Source organism: Neoarius graeffei, chromosome 18 (assembly GCF_027579695.1).
Source record: "Neoarius graeffei isolate fNeoGra1 chromosome 18, fNeoGra1.pri, whole genome shotgun sequence".
Lineage (NCBI taxonomy): Eukaryota > Metazoa > Chordata > Actinopteri > Siluriformes > Ariidae > Neoarius > Neoarius graeffei.
The window spans coordinates 57,226,937-57,245,438 of NC_083586.1; the positions used below are offsets into that span (position 1 = coordinate 57,226,937).

An 18,502-nucleotide genomic window follows, 5' to 3' on the forward strand; every position below is an offset into this window, starting at 1 on the left:
GATTAAGGAGGTGTGGCCTCTGTGTCATCTGTCAGCTTCTAATAAAGGAGGCATGGCCTCTGTGTCACCTGTCAGATTAAGAAGGCGTGGCCTCTGTGTCATCTGTCAGCTTCTAATAAAAGAGGCATGGCCTCTGTGTCACCTGTCAGATTAAGAAGGCGTGGCCTCTGTGTCGTCTGTCAGCTTCTAGTAAAGGAGGCATGGCCTCTGTGTCACCTGTCAGATTAAGGAGGCGTGGCCTCTGTGTTGTCTGTCAGATTTAGTAAAGGAGGCGTGGCCTCTGTGTTGTCTGTCAGATTTAGTAAAGGAGGTGTGGCCTCTGTGTCATCTGTCAGATTTGGTAAAGGAGGCGAGGCCTCTGCATCATCTGTCAGCTTCTAATAAAGGAGACATGCCCTCTGTGTCACCTGTCAGATTAAGAAGGCGTGGCCTCTGTGTCATCTGTCAGCTTCTAGTAAAGGAGGCATGGCCTCTGTGTCACCTGTCAGATTAAGGAGGTGTGGCCTCTGTGTCATCTGTCAGCTTCTAATAAAGGAGGCATGGCCTCTGTGTCACCTGTCAGATTAAGAAGGCGTGGCCTCTGTGTCGTCTGTCAGCTTCTAGTAAAGGAGGCATGGCCTCTGTGTCACCTGTCAGATTAAGGAGGCGTGGCCTCTGTGTTGTCTGTCAGATTTAGTAAAGGAGGCGTGGCCTCTGTGTTGTCTGTCAGATTTAGTAAAGGAGGCGTGGCCTCTGTACCTTTCATTCCTAAAGAAGGTGTCGCCATTGTTCCTTTAATTCCTAATGAAGAAGGCGTGGCCTCTGTGACTTTTACTTGTAATGAAGGAGGTGAGGCCTCTGTGACTTTCATTCCTAATGAATAAGGCGTGACCGTTGTGCCCTTAATTCCTAATGGAGGAGGCGTGGCCTTGGTGCTTTTCATTCCAAATGAAGAAGGTGTGGCCTCAGTGACTTTCATTAGTAAAGAAGCAGGCATGGTCTCTGTGACTTTCATTCCTAATGAAGGAGGCGTGGCCTCTGTGACTTACAGTTGTAATGAAGGAGGTGTGGCCTCTGTAACTTTCAGTTGTAATGAAAGAGGCGTGGCCCCTGTCCTTTTCATTTCTAATGAAGGAAGCGTGGCCTCTGTCCCTTTCATTCCTAATGAAGGAGGCGTGGCCTCTGTGACTTTTGTTTCTAATAAAGGAGATGTGGCCTCTGTGCTTTTCATTCCAAACGGAGGAGGTGTGGCCTCTGTGACTTTCATTCCTAATGAGGGAGGTGTGGCCTCTGTGAATTTCATTTGTAATGAGGGAGGCGTGGCCCCTGTACGCTTTCATTCCCAATGAAGGAGGCATGGCCTGTGTGACTTTCATTCCTAATGAAGGAGGCATGGCCCCTGTCCCTTTCATTCCTAATGAAGGAGGCGTGGCCTCTGTGACTTACAGTTGTAATGAAGGAGTTGTGGCCTCTGTAACTTTCAGTTGTAATGAAAGAGGCGTGGCCCCTGTCCTTTTCATTTCTAATGAAGGAGGTGTGGCCTCTGTCCCTTTCATTCCTAATGAAGGAGGCGTGGCCTCTGTGACTTTCGTTTCTAATAAAGGAGATGTGGCCTCTGTGCTTTTCATTCCAAACGGAGGAGGTGTGGCCTCTGTGACTTTCATTCCTAATGAGGGAGGTGTGGCCTCTGTGAATTTCAGTTGTAATGAGGGAGGCATGGCCCCTGTACCCTTTCATTCCCAATGAAGGAGGCATGGCCTGTGTGACTTTCATTCCTAATGAAGGAGGCATGGCCCCTGTCCCTTTCATTCCTAATGAAGGAGGCATGGCCCCTGTCCCTTTCATTCCTAATGAAGGAGGCGTGGCCTCTGTGACTTTCATTTCTAATAAAGGAGATGTGGCCTCTGTGCTTTTCATTCCAAACGAAGGAGGTGTGGCCTCTGTGACTTTCAGTTGTAATGAGGGAGGCGTGGCCCCTGTACCCTTTCATTCCTAATGAGGGAGGTGTGGCCTCTGTGAATTTCAGTTGTAATGAGGGAGGCGTGGCCCCTGTACCCTTTCATTCCCAATGAAGGAGGCATGGCCTGTGTGACTTTCATTCCTAATGAAGGAGGCATGGCCCCTGTCCCTTTCATTCCTAATGAAGGAGGCGTGGCCTCTGTGACTTTCATTTCTAATAAAGGAGATGTGGCCTCTGTGCTTTTCATTCCAAACGAAGGAGGTGTGGCCTCTGTGACTTTCATTCCTAATGAGGGAGGCATGGCCTCTGTGAATTTCAGTTGTAATGAGGGAGGCGTGGCCCCTGTACCCTTTCATTCCTAATGAAGGAGGCGTGGCCTCTGTCAGTCCCAGTGGAGGATAACATTTTATAATACTGTAATGCATTTCTCTAATTTTATTTGCTACAGCAGTGACTAATGTTCCTGATAAGGCCGAGTTGATTTACTCTTTTACCAAAACATTACCTAATAAATACCCTTTATGTAGTAAACTAACGCAGGTAGCTAATGTTTGCAGTAAAGTTGGATAGCTAAGAATGCCACAACACAAATTGCTGTTGGAACACTGACATTCATCTCCTCATTGTTTTATGTCCATAGACAACTGGAAACGGAGCACCAGTACGGTCTCACGTCACTGTGTACAGAACGACATCATCAGATATCAGTCTCTGACATGGACATCTTACTGTGTATTCTACTTCTTTTTTTTTGTTATTATGCTTTCGCATGAGATTATTGTGCTGTCTGATGGCTCGGGTTTTTCTCATACCGCTCTTAACCTTGTGGATACGTTCGGTGCTGAACCTTGCTGGATGAGAGTCCAGCGCTAATGCGAAGTACAACCCCGATTCCAAAAAAGTTGAGACAAAGTACAAATTGTAAATAAAAACGGAATGCAATGATGTGGAAGTTTCAAAATTCCATATTTTATTCAGAATAGAACATAGATGACACATCAAATGTTTAAACTGAGAAAATGCATCATTTAAAGAGAAAAATTAGGTGATTTTAAATTTCATGACAACAACACATCTCAAAAAAGTTGGGACAAGGCCATGTTTCCCACTGTGAGACATCCCCTTTTCTCTTTACAACAGTCTGTAAACGTCTGGGGACTGAGGAGACAAGTTGCTCAAGTTTAGGGATAGGAATGTTAACCCATTCTTGTCTAATGTAGGATTCTAGTTGCTCAACTGTCTTAGGTCTTTTTTGTCGTATCTTCCGTTTTATGATGCGCCAAATGTTTTCTATGGGTGAAAGATCTGGACTGCAGGCTGGCCAGTTCAGTACCCGGACCCTTCTTCTACACAGCCATGATGCTGTAATTGATGCAGTATGTGGTTTGGCATTGTCATGTTGGAAAATGCAAGGTCTTCTCTGAAAGAGACGTCGTCTGGATGGGAGCATATGTTGCTCTAGAACCTGGATATACCTTTCAGCATTGATGGTGTCTTTCCAGATGTGTAAGCTGCCCATGCCACACGCACTAATGCAACCCCATACCATCAGAGATGCAGGCTTCTGAACTGAGCGCTGATAACAACTCGGGTCGTCCTTCTCCTCTTTAGTCCGAATGACACGGCGTCCCTGATTTCCATAAAGAACTTCAAATTTTGATTCGTCTGACCACAGAACAGTTTTCCACTTTGTCACAGTCCATTTTAAATGAGCCTTGGCCCAGAGAAGACGTCTGCGCTTCTGGATCATGTTTAGATACGGCTTCTTCTTTGAACTATAGAGCTTTAGCTGGCAACGGCGGATGGCACGGTGAATTGTGTTCACAGATAATGTTCTCTGGAAATATTCCTGAGCCCATTTTGTGATTTCCAATACAGAAGCATGCCTGTATGTGATGCAGTGCCGTCTAAGGGCCCGAAGATCACGGGCACCCAGTATGGTTTTCTGGCCTTGACCCTTACGCACAGAGATTCTTCCAGATTCTCTGAATCTTTTGATGATATTATGCACTGTAGATGATGATCTGTTCAAACTCTTTGCAATTTTACACTGTCGAACTCCTTTCTGATATTGCTCCACTATTTGTCGGCGCAGAATTAGGGGGATTGGTGATCCTCTTCCCATCTTTACTTCTGAGAGCCGCTGCCACTCCAAGATGCTCTTTTTATACCCAGTCATGTTAATGACCTATTGCCAATTGACCTAATGAGTTGCAATTTGGTCCTCCAGCTGTTCCTTTTTTGTACCTTTAACTTTTCCAGCCTCTTATTGCCCCTGTCCCAACTTTTTTGAGATGTGTTGCTGTCATGAAATTTCAAATGAGCCGATATTTGGCATGAAATTTCAAAATGTCTCACTTTCGACATTTGATATGTTGTCTATGTTCTATTGTGAATACAATATCAGTTTTTGAGATTTGTAAATTATTGCATTCCGTTTTTATTTACAATTTGTACTTTGTCCCAACTTTTTTGGAATCAGGGTTGTATATAGAAGAATATATTAATCTTTCTTATTCTGACGTTTTTATTTATTTCTCTCACTATCCATCAGACTGCCACAGACAGCTCGTCGAACTCGTCTCAGAAGAGGGAGCCGTCGCTGCAGACTCTCGCACCGATCAGCTTCTGTGAATCGCATCACCACCAGTGCATTCTGGGACATCTCTACAACCAGCACAGGCACTCCGAACATTACTTCTTGGACCAGGTACGTCATTACATCTGCATTTGTGTCTACAGTTCATGTTACGAAGAACTGCAGTTCAGTCTATGACTCTGAAATCTATCTGCGTCGCCAATTCATGGATCATTCGTTGTTGTTTTTTATGTGCCCTGTCAGTTCCAGATTTTTGAGTTAGATTACAGAAGAATGTAAAGAAACATCGAAAGGCAAGCATAGAGGACTTTCACTGACGTCACAGATTTTTGTTTTTCCACGCAGCATCCGCCATATTGCCGGGCAAACAAAGAAACAGCCACAACAGTTAATAATGAAAATGCAGTCAGTACAATCTGTCTGAAGCGATTAAAAATTTATTTTATACCAGCAGATCGAGTTACATCCAAAAGCTGAAACATGCAGGCATCTAAGAGCCATATACTTTACCCACAAATGTATTTATTTATTATTTATTCTGCACACTGCTCTCTTGTTCTCTCTCTGTGTGTGCACACATGCTTGTTCACTGCTTCAGCTTGGATTAAATGCAGAGGAGGAATTTCGCTGTGCTTTAGTTTGCATGTGACAAAAATAAAAAATAAGGGCTTCTTTTTTTCCCTTAATTTACCCAAAAATTTATTTATTCCACTTAAAAAGTGTTCGGCAGACCAGCTACCGGATTTGGGACACTATGACATCCTGAACTGTTTAGTATTTGGGACTTCGAAATACATCGGAGATGCTAAAGGCAGACAAAAGTACAGATGCCGACCGATATTTCGAGGCAGGTTTCGTGTATGCTGGAACGTTATGGGAAATTCCTGATAAAGAAAAATACCTTATTATGACAAAGGTAAGCTCAAACTTGGACTTCTAACAGTAATAAACAATCCAGGGCCTAAATCTAGCATATTTTATGGTGTTTAGCCACATCTACATTATCACTACTTAACAAACATGCTGCTGGTCGAAACAAACGTTAGGTCTAATAAAATATATCACGTCCAAACCAAAGCCCACATCCAAATTTACATTTTAACATCACACAGAGCTTTCACACTAACCTGATATATCTCATCTCATCTCATTATCTCTAGCCGCTTTATCCTGTCCTACAGGGTCGCAGGCAAGCTGGAGCCTATCCCAGCTGACTACGGGCAAAAGGTGGGTTACACCCTGGACAAGTCGCCAGGTCATCACAGGGCTGACACATAGACACAGACAACCATTCACACTCACATTCACACCTACGCTCAATTTAGAGCCACCAGTTAACCTAACCTGCATGTCTTTGGACTGTGGGGGAAACCGGAGCACCCGGAGGAAACCCACGCGGACACGGGGAGAACATGCAAACTCCGCACAGAAAGGCCCTCGCCGGCCACGGGGCTCGAACCCGGACATTCTTGCTGTAAGGTGACAGCGCTAACCACTACACCACCGTGCCGCCCCAACCTGATACATATATATTTATTATTTACCAGCTGGGAGGTCCGTATGGTGAAATACCGTGACCAAGGTCTTGAAAGTACTGAGCGAGGCCGTCTGGGCCGAGGTCAGTATTCAAGGCCGAGGTCACGGTATTTCACCATACGGACCGACCTTAAGCTGGTAAATAATATATTTATTTTTTCTTTACCAAATTCTAACAGAAAACAAGAGCGCCCGAAAGGGAAAACCGAGCCGAGCCGCCATTTTGAATCCTCATTCATGGCTGTAATGCAAATGGCTTCCTCCTCGGTATACAAGTGCACTTCCATGGCAGGAAAAAAAACTACATTTTGCCGCCTGTGTAGTCCCCTATTTATACAAATAGGAGTCATTCAGGATTCAGCCATGTTTTTGCTCGGCGTTAGCAAGTTAGAGGTTTTTAGCTTTCTCCTGAAATGTTTTCTTTTATTTCTTCTTCCTCAGGGTAGTAAAACTCGCTTTCACTGTGAACACTGTCGTTATCGCTATCCATGATGTAAAATTAATGCTATTCTCCTGAGAAATGCTGGCAAAAATTTACAAGATTTTTGATAAAAATCTTATAAATAAATCTTATAAAAAAGATAAATGTTGACAAAAATTGCTGCTAAGTTTGTTGCTGCTGTGAACGAGCGAGACGCCGGAGGTCCATAACCGGGGTCCGTAACCGGGGTCTGTACCATAGGATACGGACCCGCTTGCCAGCCAATCAGAGCGCAGGATTTGATGAAAACTGCACCGTGAAAAAAATAAAAAATGTTCTCCACACACACGGGGATGTTTTTCTTCCTGTTTAACTGCAGCTCGCCATTTTTCTCGTCTATTCAAAGGTAAGGTGGGATTGTGATTTATTTTATCGATTTCAGAACAAAGTATTTTATGTGACTCGGTGTAGATAAGTGACACAAATGTGCGCCGCACCATTATTACATTTGCATGTCGCTTTTGAAGTTTGAAATAAATAATTTTTAATCCAATTTTTTTAAATAGTCACCTGTGTATTTATACAACCCCGATTCCAAAAAAGTTGGGACAAAGTACAAATTGTAAATAAAAACGGAATGCAATGATGTGGAAGTTTCAAAATTCCATATTTTATTCAGAATAGAACATAGATGACATATCAAATGTTTAAACTGAGAAAATGTATCATTTAAAGAGAAAAATTAGGTGATTTTAAATTTCATGACAACAACACATCTCAAAAAAGTTGGGACAAGGCCATGTTTCCCACTGTGAGACATCCCCTTTTCTCTTTACAACAGTCTGTAAACGTCTGGGGACTGAGGAGACAAGTTGCTCAAGTTTAGGGATAGGAATGTTAACCCATTCTTGTCTAATGTAGGATTCTAGTTGCTCAACTGTCTTAGGTCTTTTTTGTCGTATCTTCCGTTTTATGATGCGCCAAATGTTTTCTATGGGTGAAAGATCTGGACTGCAGGCTGGCCAGTTCAGTACCCGGACCCTTCTTCTACGCAGCCATGATGCTGTAATTGATGCAGTATGTGGTTTGGCATTGTCATGTTGGAAAATGCAAGGTCTTCCCTGAAAGAGACGTCGTCTGGATGGGAGCATATGTTGCTCTAGAACCTGGATATACCTTTCAGCATTGATGGTGTCTTTCCAGATGTGTAAGCTGCCCATGCCACACGCACTAATGCAACCCCATACCATCAGAGATGCAGGCTTCTGAACTGAGCGCTGATAACAACTTGGGTCGTCCTTCTCCTCTTTAGTCCGAATGACACGGCATCCCTGATTTCCATAAAGAACTTCAAATGTTGATTCGTCTGACCACAGAACAGTTTTCCACTTTGCCACAGTCCATTTTAAATGAGCCTTGGCCCAGAGAAGACGTCTGTGCTTCTGGATCGTGTTTAGATACGGCTTCTTCTTTGAACTATAGAGTTTTAGCTGGCAACGGCGGATGGCACGGTGAATTGTGTTCACAGATAATGTTCTCTGGAAATATTCCCGAGCCCATTTTGTGATTTCCAATACAGAAGCATGCCTGTATGTGATGCAGTGCCGTCTAAGGGCCCGAAGATCACGGGCACCCAGTATGGTTTTCCGGCCTTGACCCTTACGCACAGAGATTCTTCCAGATTCTCTGAATCTTTTGATGATATTATGCACTGTAGATGATGATATGTTCAAACTCTTTGCAATTTTACACTGTCGAACTCCTTTCTGATATTGCTCCACTATTTGTCGGCGCAGAATTAGGGGGATTGGTGATCCTCTTCCCATCTTTACTTCTGAGAGCCGCTGCCACTCCAAGATGCTCTTTTTATACCCAGTCATGTTAATGACCTATTGCCAATTGACCTAATGAGTTGCAATTTGGTCCTCCAGCTGTTCCTTTTTTGTACCTTTAACTTTTCCAGCCTCTTATTGCCCCTGTCCCAACTTTTTTGAGATGTGTTGCTGTCATGAAATTTCAAATGAACCAATATTTGGCATGAAATTTCAAAATGTCTCACTTTCGACATTTGATATGTTGTCTATGTTCTATTGTGAATACAATATCAGTTTTTGAGATTTGTAAATTATTGCATTCTGTTTTTATTTACAATTTGTACTTTGTCCCAACTTTTTTGGAATCGGGGTTGTACTAAAACAATTATCCGCCTCAGGCTCAGTGAATATCGGTGAATAATAGCCTCGACTTCGTTTCGCTTATTATTCACCGATATTCACTAAGCCTCAGGTGAGTAATTGTTAATTAATCCGCGGCCTCTTTTAATGTTAAGATACGTTAAAGTTTTTACTTTAGAAATCCGACAACATGTGGAATCGTCACGACTCCACTGTAAAGTTACACAACGCTGTCTGCCGTACTGTGATCTCTTTCTTGCTCTTGTGTGACTCCAGGCGGTGCCAATGTTCCCCCACGTTCCTGTGAACTTCCTGGAGGAAGAGGAGGAGCTTGTGCGGATAAACCCGCGTGAGCGTGCCTGGCTAACGGGCTACGAGGACTACCGCCACGCCACCACGGCCGCCCACAAACTCCTGCACCCGGAACCTACGGACACTTACGTCTCCTTCGCCAAGAGCGAAGTGCCCAAACACGACTACACTTACCCATACCCGCACAGGCTCTCTGGAGACGACGGTAAATCAGGCATCAGTGGTGGCGTGGTGTCGTGCCAGCCTCGGGCCCCGTGGCGCACGGAGGACGAACGTGTGCGCTGCGTGTACTGCCGAGACGTGTTCAGCCCCTCACAGAACCGGCGCGGACAGTGCCAGGAAGCGCCCGACCCAGTGGTGGCGCTCATACGGCGCGTGAGCTTCATGTGGTGTGCCGACAGCCTGCTGTACCACTGCATGGCCGACGCCGAGGGCGAGTACTCAGAGCCGTGCTCCTGTGACCCCAGTGACGGGCGTCTCGTCCTGCGCTGGCTTGCGTTGCTCGGCCTGTCGCTCATCGCACCCTGCATGTGCTGCTACGCACCGCTGCGTGCCTGCCATCGCTGCGCTGTTGCATGCCACTGCTGCGGCGCTCGACACAAGGCCGCCGGGTGACACGGACAGACAAGTGGAGGGAGACTGACGTGAGCAAACGTCACACGGTGACTTTTTTTTCCACAGGGTTTTGGTTTCTCCGGACACCTGATGTGTTATCAGTTATTTTTGGTGCCATTCAATTCAGCTTCTATGCCATTAACAGTAAATTCATTTATATAGTCATTTATATATATATATATATATAATAAAGTGTATATATACACACACCTGGATATATATATATATATCCAGGTACTTTAACGTTTTTACAATATTGTTTCGTTTTTGTTTACTTTTCGTTCCGTCGCCGTGGCCTGCCAATCCGAGGTGGAGCTCTCCCCTCCCATCGGAGGCGTTTAACTCGTACGTGAACGTCCATCCTGTCCAAACAGACAAACCCGAATGTGTGCTGTATCTGTATGTGATGAAATGGAGACAAAAATGTGGAAATTATTTTTTTGCTGAAGCCAAAACGATAAGCTGCCGAGCGTGTGTACGGGCTGAATGTGCCACAGTGAAGTACAACTGTGATAGAAAAGTGTGTGTGTGTGTGTGTGTGTGTGAGAGAGAGAGAGAGAGAGAAACCTCAGAATGGAATCGTCTGGATTTCTCCATGAAAGGGTTTTAAACTGTCATAATAACAACTAAAAGACAATCTTATTTAACAAACGTTATTTCACATTTCCATTCATTTATCGCGCGATGGTTAAGGGTAGTTCTTCGTTAACGGAATTACATTCACAGCAAAATGTGATAACTTTTTTTTTTTTTAGTTGCAGTACTCAAGATAATGGTATTAAAGCATAGCCTCTAGCGGCGATAAACGGCCCTCGCACTCGGCACTGTGATGCCTTCTAGCCTCACCCAAGGCAACTAACCTAAAAATAATAAACCTTTGCACTATTTTCACAAGTGCACGAAATTTCCTCAGTTTTCGAATATTTCCAAAGTGTCAAATCTGTATGTTTGAACTAGGGGGCGCTATGGAGTTAATGAAGCCCACCTAGACTGATTCAACTCAAATTATATCCTAGGACAAATGCATGTGCAAATTTCCATGAGTTTTTAGCCATAGTGAGCCTCTCAAAACAGCGTAGGAAAATTAAAAAATCCCACATTCTATCCAGCATGGCTGACTTCCTGTTGGGCGGAGTCAAGTAGAACCAAGTGAACTTTGTCCTGTATCACAAGAGTATTGATCACACCGAATCTTGTGCCTATCTGAGAAACTTCATCTCAACCATAGCTTGTTCTGGGGGGCGCTGTAGAGCTCCAGGACCACGCCCAGTCCCTTCTTTAATGTAACTTTGTGATTTTATGCATGTGATCAAAATTCTTGCGTTTTCAAGCATCACACGTGCCTCAAAAACAATAAGAAAAACCACGCCGGAAACAATAAGGCTTTGCACCTGCGGTGCTTGAGCCCGAATAAATATTTCACACTGTATGGGGTATCTTTTAACCCTAAAAAAATTGGCTACGTTTAACTCCGAACGCAAAATTAGAAATTTATGAGGAAAGAAAAGTCAGTAACGGAATTATGTCAGAAAAAAAACTGAACTTTCATTTCATAAAATTCAAACCAAGATTTCTCTGAAGCAATGTTGCGATAATTGAGGCGATTTTTTTAAAAATACGGTTTTCAGTCCATTTTGCCTCGGATTCTGTACTTTAGTGACATCACTGAGCTGACACGTTAATAATTTCATAATTTTGACCTCTCTGCTGAAGAACTGTCCTTAAACCGTTAACGTCGCCGATGATGGGGGGGGAAACACATCCAAACCCTTTTTATTGATGTGTATTTTTGTTGAAATTTCTTTACATGCTGACACAGTGTGTGTTCTCAGATCAGGCAGGAAGGTGTTCGAAGGATTCCATAAATAAATAAATAAATAAATTTCCTATAATGTTCGTATAAACCAGAGAATGTTACGAGAACGTTACAGTAACGTTTTGAGTCAGTTACGCTACGTTCACACTGCAGGCTGAAGTGACTCAAATCCGATCTTTTCGCCCATATGTGACCTGTATCCGATCTTTTATTGACAATATGAACGACACAGATCCGATTTTTTCAAATCCGACCCAGGCCGTTTGGATATGTGGTCCTAATTCCGATCCCTATCCGATCTTTTCATATGCGACTTCAGTCTGAACCGCCAGGTCGCATTCGTCCGACTTACACGTCATCAACAAGCCACAAACGTCACTATTCTGCGCTGAAGTAGGCGGCGGGTCTCTCAAAAAAAAGTTACAACAACATGGCTTTGATGTTCCTTTGAACGGAGGTTGCAGTCACTACCCCGCAGAACGCCTGAGCCAAAACCCTTGCCCTCTTTCTTCTCAACCTCCTCCTTAACATCAGGCTATTGTGCATGTTCTGGCTCCGTCGCAACAACAACTGCATCATCGCCAGGTACTCCATGCTGGCTACTGTCATACACAGGAAACTTTAGGTTACTTCCGTAAACACTGGTCATGCTCACTGCGTGTGACGTCGTCGTATCCTGCAATGCGCATGCGGAACACTTTTAGGTCGCTTTTCGTTCATACTGAGGATCACATACAAGTCGCATATATTTGTTAATGTGAACGACCTCACAAAAAAATCGGATTTCACAAAAAAATCGGAATTGAGCATTAAGCCTCGCAGTGTGAACGTAGTGTTATACTGCACCCTTATCAACAAATGTCACAACATGAAGAAAAGGTTCCGAGGATGTACGTATAAATGTCCTGCTAATATTTTTTAACATCTTTTTTTTCTTATTATTAGGAAACTACTAAGGAACCGTCTTTAACATTTGTTACTAAAATGTCGCAGTATTTTTTTAAGTATGAAGGACATGTTCTCATAAAACCTATAAATATATATGGACAACTTTTTGTTAACCCTTAAATTACAAACTGGATGCACCATGTGATTTTATCATGGTGGCAAACTTCCTGTCTGAACCAGAACCAAACATCCAGGGGGCGGAGTCAGGCCTGATACGACACGATTCAGCAGCCTCCCATCGCACTTTGTTCATTCTGTTCCTGAAATTTCAATTAAGCCCTGAAGATTCAAAGATGTTTTTTTTTTTTTTTAAATGTATGTTCACGTGACCATGAATTTTGCCGCAATCAGAAATTCTCCAACGCGCTCGTTCCGGGTTTGCCGTCGTTTAAGACCAGGGGGAAAAAATGACCAACCTGTGAAATGCACCATTTTATAAAAATGGTTTGTTATATTAAATAAAATCGTCTTTATATATTTGACACGGATAAAGCCGATTCATGCAGAAATCCAAAAAAAAAAAAATCTCAGAGGTTCTAAATCTCACAACTGTAACTGCTTTTCTGAATGTCCAGTTAACACGCAGCCTACATCGCTGTCAAACTGTATTGTAAACGTCTGTGGGGGGGGAATGAGTGAAGCCGTATTTACACTGTGTATATTTGAAATCGAGAACCAGCCTCAAAATTAATGTAATTATCTACAAGACAAATAAAAAGCTGTCTTTTTTTTTCTAAAGCACAAACACACACAGTATAAGCAGATGATCGGACTTTTAATGCTCAAACACAACACACACCAACAACTAACCAGCGGACAACCACGTCTCCATGAGGTCAATCCCGTACCCTTGGCTCTCATTTACAACAGTATTAAGGCCATTTTAGGTATTTAAAAAAAAAAAAAAACATGGAGCTGGGGGAGGGGTGATATTCCAAGGAAAAAAACTCAGGATTTTTGAGATTAATGTAAAAAAAATTATGAAGAAAAAAAAGTGTCATACATTTACAAGAAGAAAAAAGTCACAAATTTGCGAGGAAAAAGGTCACAAATTTACAAGAACAAAAGTAGTCACAAATTTACGAGAATAAAAAAAAGTCACAAATTTACAAGGAGTCATAAATTTATGAGGAAAAGTCACAAGTTTATGAGAATAAAAAAAAAGTCACAAATTTACAAGAATAAAAAAAGTCACAAATTTAAGAGGAAAAAAGTCACAAATTTAAGAGGAAAAAAGTCACAAATTTATGAGCAGAAGTCACAAATTTACGAGGAAAAAAATTTGCAAATTTACAAGAAGAAAAAGTCACAAATTTATGAGCAGAAAAAAAGTCACAAATTTACGAGGAAAAAATTTTGCAAATTTACAAGGAGAAAAAGTCACAAATTTACAAGAATAAAAAAGTCAAGTTTACAAGTAAATAAGTCACAAATTTATGAGGAAAAATTTCACAAATTTATGAGGAAAAAAACCTGCAAATTCACAAGAAGAAAAAGTCACAAATTTATGAGAATAAAAAAAGTCAGAAATTTGAGCAGAAAAAAGTCGCAAATTTACAAGAAAAAAATGTTGCAAATTTACGAGGGCAAAGTCACAAATTTATGAGAAAAAAGTCGCAAATTTACAAGAAGAAAAATGTTGCAAATTTACGAGGGCAAAAAGTCACAAATTTATGAGAAGAAAAAACCTCACTAATTTACAAGGAAAAAAGTCACACATTTACAAGAATAAAAAAAAAAGTCGTAAATTTACGAAAAGAAAAAAAATCACAAATTTAGGACAGGAAAAAAGTCAGAAATTTACAGGAAGAAAAAAGTCACAAATTTTATGAGTAGAAAAAAAAGTCACAAATTTACAAGAAGAGTCACAAATTTATGAGGAACAGTCACAAGTTTACGAGAATAAAAAAAAAGTCACAAATTTGCAAGAATAAAAAAAGTCAAATTTATGAGGAAAAAAAGTCACAAATTTATGAGCAGAAGTCACGAATTTACGAGGAAAAAAATTTGCAAATTTACAAGAAAAAGTCACAAATTTACGAGAATAAAAAAATGTCAAGTTTACAAGGAAATAAGTCACAAATTTATGAGCAGAAAAAAGTCACAAATTTACAAGAATAAAAAAAAAGTCACAAATTTATGAGAATAAAAAAAGTCAGAAATTTGAGCAGAAAAAAGTCGCAAATTTACAAGAAAAAAGTTGCAAATTTACGAGGGCAAAGTCACAAATTTATGAGAAAAAAGTCGCAAATTTACAAGAAGAAAAAAAGTCGTAAATTTACGAAAAGAAAAAAAGTCACAAATTTAGGACAGGAAAAAAAAGTCAGAAATTTAGGACAGGAAAAAAAAGTCAGAAATTTACAGGAAGAAAAGTGTCACAAATTTTATGAGTAGAAAAAAAGTCAAAAATTTACAAGAAAAGTCACACATTTACAAGAATAAAAAAGGTCACAAAATTATGAGAAACAAAACCCAGAAAAATTGTGATTTTTTTTTTTTTTTTTTGCTACCAAGGAACCACATTGACACCAGAGCCTGCGTGTCCCACATCTCTCATCTGAGGCGTTTCAGAGTGACACAGATTTGTACAGACGAGGAGAAACCACTCGCTGAAAGTCACAGGAAACTGCTCTTACACAATAATTATACATTATAAACAGAAAGACAAAGACAGGACACGGATAAACAAACCTGTGGTTTACCCATTCATCCCTCACTGCATCCAGGAAGCGCAGCAATCACAGGCTTCCCAGCTGCAGTGCATTCTGGGGAACGTAGTTGAAAATCTGTTACGCTTTTCTTTTAGACTGTGTTTCCTCAAACTCTCAGCTCAGCCGTGGCGTCTGTGGTGTCATGATATTGATCCAACCTTTTTTTAAAGTCACTTTTTCTGAATTTTGTTTCTCGTAAACCAAGTTTTTTCTCGCAAATTTCACTTTAACCTTTGAGTTTTTTCCCTCAGAATATGACCCCCTCCCCCATTCTGTAATTTACCTACAATGGCCCCAATACGTCGTCGTACTCATCTCGATCTCGCCTTCTTTTTTCTTCTTCTGTTTTTGCGAGCTTCTGCAATACCGGTGTCGTTCAATAATGAGAAAGAGTGAAAGGATGAAGAATAAGCTGTTCTATTTTTATAATGATAAACAGAAGCAGGAAGCCCAAAGAGCCCCGTGTGTGTGTGTGTGTGTGTGTGTGTCCATCCTATGGACTCCCTGCTCCTGAAGATGTTGAGATATTAAAGGAAAGTGCCTGAACAACCTGCTCCATGTTTCTTGTGTACATTTCGAGAAATCGCAGTGATGTGTAAAAGTCTTCACACCCCTCCGAGCTCCTGACTGACTGGTCAGAAGGCGTGGGTCGTACTTGCGCGAGCTCTCTCAGCATCGTCTTTTTTTATTTCGGTGAAATCCTCTTTTAAAGGAAATGTGTGTTCAATGTTACAGCATCCTGTCTACAGGAAGTGACAGAACAATTACAGGATGTCTCACAATGACAATCTTTAAACTCCAAATGAACATCTCTGCTGTCTGTAATGAAGCGGTCGAAAGAGAAAGTGGCTCGTGTTTACAGGGACGTCCTGCTGGAGCTCGAGGTTTTTCAAACCAGGTCTATAGACAGAGAAAAACTTGATCCCAGATTAGCAATTTTTTTTATGTTCAAGTTTATTTTTTAAATAAAATAAAGGTTATCTTCAAGCCTGCGCTGGGAAATTTATGGCACTGTGGGAAATAAACAGTGAAATAAAATCCACAGATTAAAAAAAGCCAAATCCGTGTCCACAAACAGCAGTTTTTTTATCATACAGGGACTGCAGATCAGAAACACAGACGAAAGGAACTTGGTGTAAAAGTGAAAGGTTTTATTGACTGAGGGGGTGTGATGTGACACACGTCCAAGCAGAACACAACACCAACACACAGAGAGAGAGAGAGAGAGAGAGAGACACACACACACACACATATACAGGAGACAGAGAGACAAAGACAAAAAGAGAGACACAGAGAGAGACAGACATACAGAGAGAGACTCAGACAGAGATACACACACGAGAGAGAGACACAGACAGACACACACAGGAGACAGAGAGACAAAACAAAGAGACACACACAAGAGAGAGACAGAGAGACATCAAGTCAGAGAGAGACATAGAGAGACTCAGACACACGGGAGAGAGGGAGAAAAAGAGAGAGAGACAGACAGACACACACACAGGAGACAAAGACAAAAAGATAGACAGAGAGAGGTGCATACACCAAGTCAGAGACACACATACAGAGAGAGAGAGAGACAGACTCAAAAGACAGAGACACACGGAGAGAGAGACAGCCACAGAGATAGAGACACACAGAAGAGAGAGAAAGAGACAGAGAGAGACACACACAGAGGAGACACGAGAGAGACTCAAAGACAGAGAGAGGAGAGAGACACACATGCAGAGAGAGAGAGACTCAGACAGAGAGAGGAGAGAGAGAGACACATACAGAGAGAAGGACATGCATACACAGAGGGAAGGAGAGAGAGACACAGACTCAAAAGACAGAGAAAGAGAGAGACCCGAAGACAGAGACACAGAGAGAGAGAGACCCGAAGACAGAGACACATGGAGGGAGAGTGAGACACACACAGGGGAGAGTGAGAGACACAGAGAGAGAGAGGGGCAGAGAGACAGACATGCATACAGAGGGAGGGGGAGAGAGAGAGGACAGGAGTACACAGAGGGAGAGACAGAGAGGAGGACAGGCATATACATAGAGAGACACACAGAGAGGGGAAAGGCATACACAGACAGAACGAGAGAGAAATACAGAAAGGGACACACACACACACACACACACACACACACAGTGGGAGTCTGAAAGCGATCCAGAAGGATCCCCACAGATAGACAAGGGGACAGAGACAGACAGACACCTGACCATATGAGACTTTTATTAAACTCCAGTGGGACTCTGCAGGCTACAACGACGTCCTCCTGTGATATTAAAGCACAGCACAACCACCACCTTCTCACAGGAACAATGAAAATACAACACGGGACTCACTGAACTCATGAGGAATATTTCAGTAGAACGATACTCCATGTGCTTCAGGGGGAGTTCGATGATGATGTGATCAAATACTGGTGAAGGTTTGAGGTTATTAGATTGAGGTTAAGATGCACAACTCGGTGCACAATTACACGCCGTCCTTCTCTCACAGGGGCACTGACCTCACACCTGTCTCGTGCTAGAGACACCGGTCTCCGGACGAGCAGACGTCCTCTCACTCCAGGAAACACACACACCAGGAAGCTGTTGTGCGTGACATGCAACAATCAGTCAGGGGTGGAAGTAGTGCAGGCAAGACAGTGTGTGTGTGTGTGTGTGTGTGTGTGTGTGTGTGTGTGTGTGTGTGTGTGAGATCATGTCAAGGTCACTCATATCAATGGCTGAAAAAGAAAAGTGCAGACAGGAAGGGGGGGAACGGAGACAGAGAGGAAAGAAAAACCACACACATTCTGACAACTTTCAAACAAACTTTCCCACGCTGCTCTAGGGCGGTGAGCCGGAGACAATGATGCACGGTGTGTGTGTGTTGTCTCCATGCTGCTATACACACCTTTGTTTGCCGAATATCTGCAGTCATGAATGAAACGACGCATGGTGCGTGTTTGATGTGTGACCTCTGACCTCCTGCGTGATGAATTTCATTAAAAAAAATCCTAATCATTTCAGAGTACAGTGTTTTTCTTACAGTGTAGATTTCCACAGAACAGTCACGAATCTCCTCAACCTCAGCGCTGTGAAATAGTTGTGTTCCAGGAAATCCCAGTGTGCTGCTGCTCCGATACCCAGCATGCATCAGGAAATACTCCATACAACCACCACACCATCTGAGAACAGGCGTCCTGCTCTTTCCGCTGGACAGGAAGATGTGTGGCATTCACACACACACACACACACACACACACACTATAAATCGAAATTATGTTGAAAAATACTGGATTGTTCCTTTAAGTGTGTAGTCTAGTATGATGTACTGTGTAGTAGTGTGTGTTGTGTAGCCTGAAGTGTAGTTTAGAGTGCAGTGTGTTGTTAGTGTGTAGTCTATTGTGTGTTTTACAGTGAGTAGCGTATGGTATAATGTGTTGTATAGGGTA

At 42.3% G+C, this 18,502-nt stretch overlaps 1 protein-coding gene across 1 annotated transcript in view; it reads left to right on the forward strand.

Moving 5' to 3' along the window:
• The window catches only part of spred2a (sprouty related EVH1 domain containing 2a), a 58,765-nt gene extending 40,694 nt beyond the window's left edge, over nt 1-18,071 (forward strand). Inside the window, exons 5-6 of the mRNA XM_060899067.1 lie at nt 4,494-4,649; nt 8,946-18,071. Of these exons, the coding sequence (XP_060755050.1) occupies nt 4,494-4,649; nt 8,946-9,596 (807 nt within the window). The 3' untranslated portion in view covers nt 9,597-18,071. The remainder of the gene's footprint in view (nt 1-4,493; nt 4,650-8,945) is intronic.
• Nucleotides 18,072-18,502: the final 431 nt, after the last annotated feature.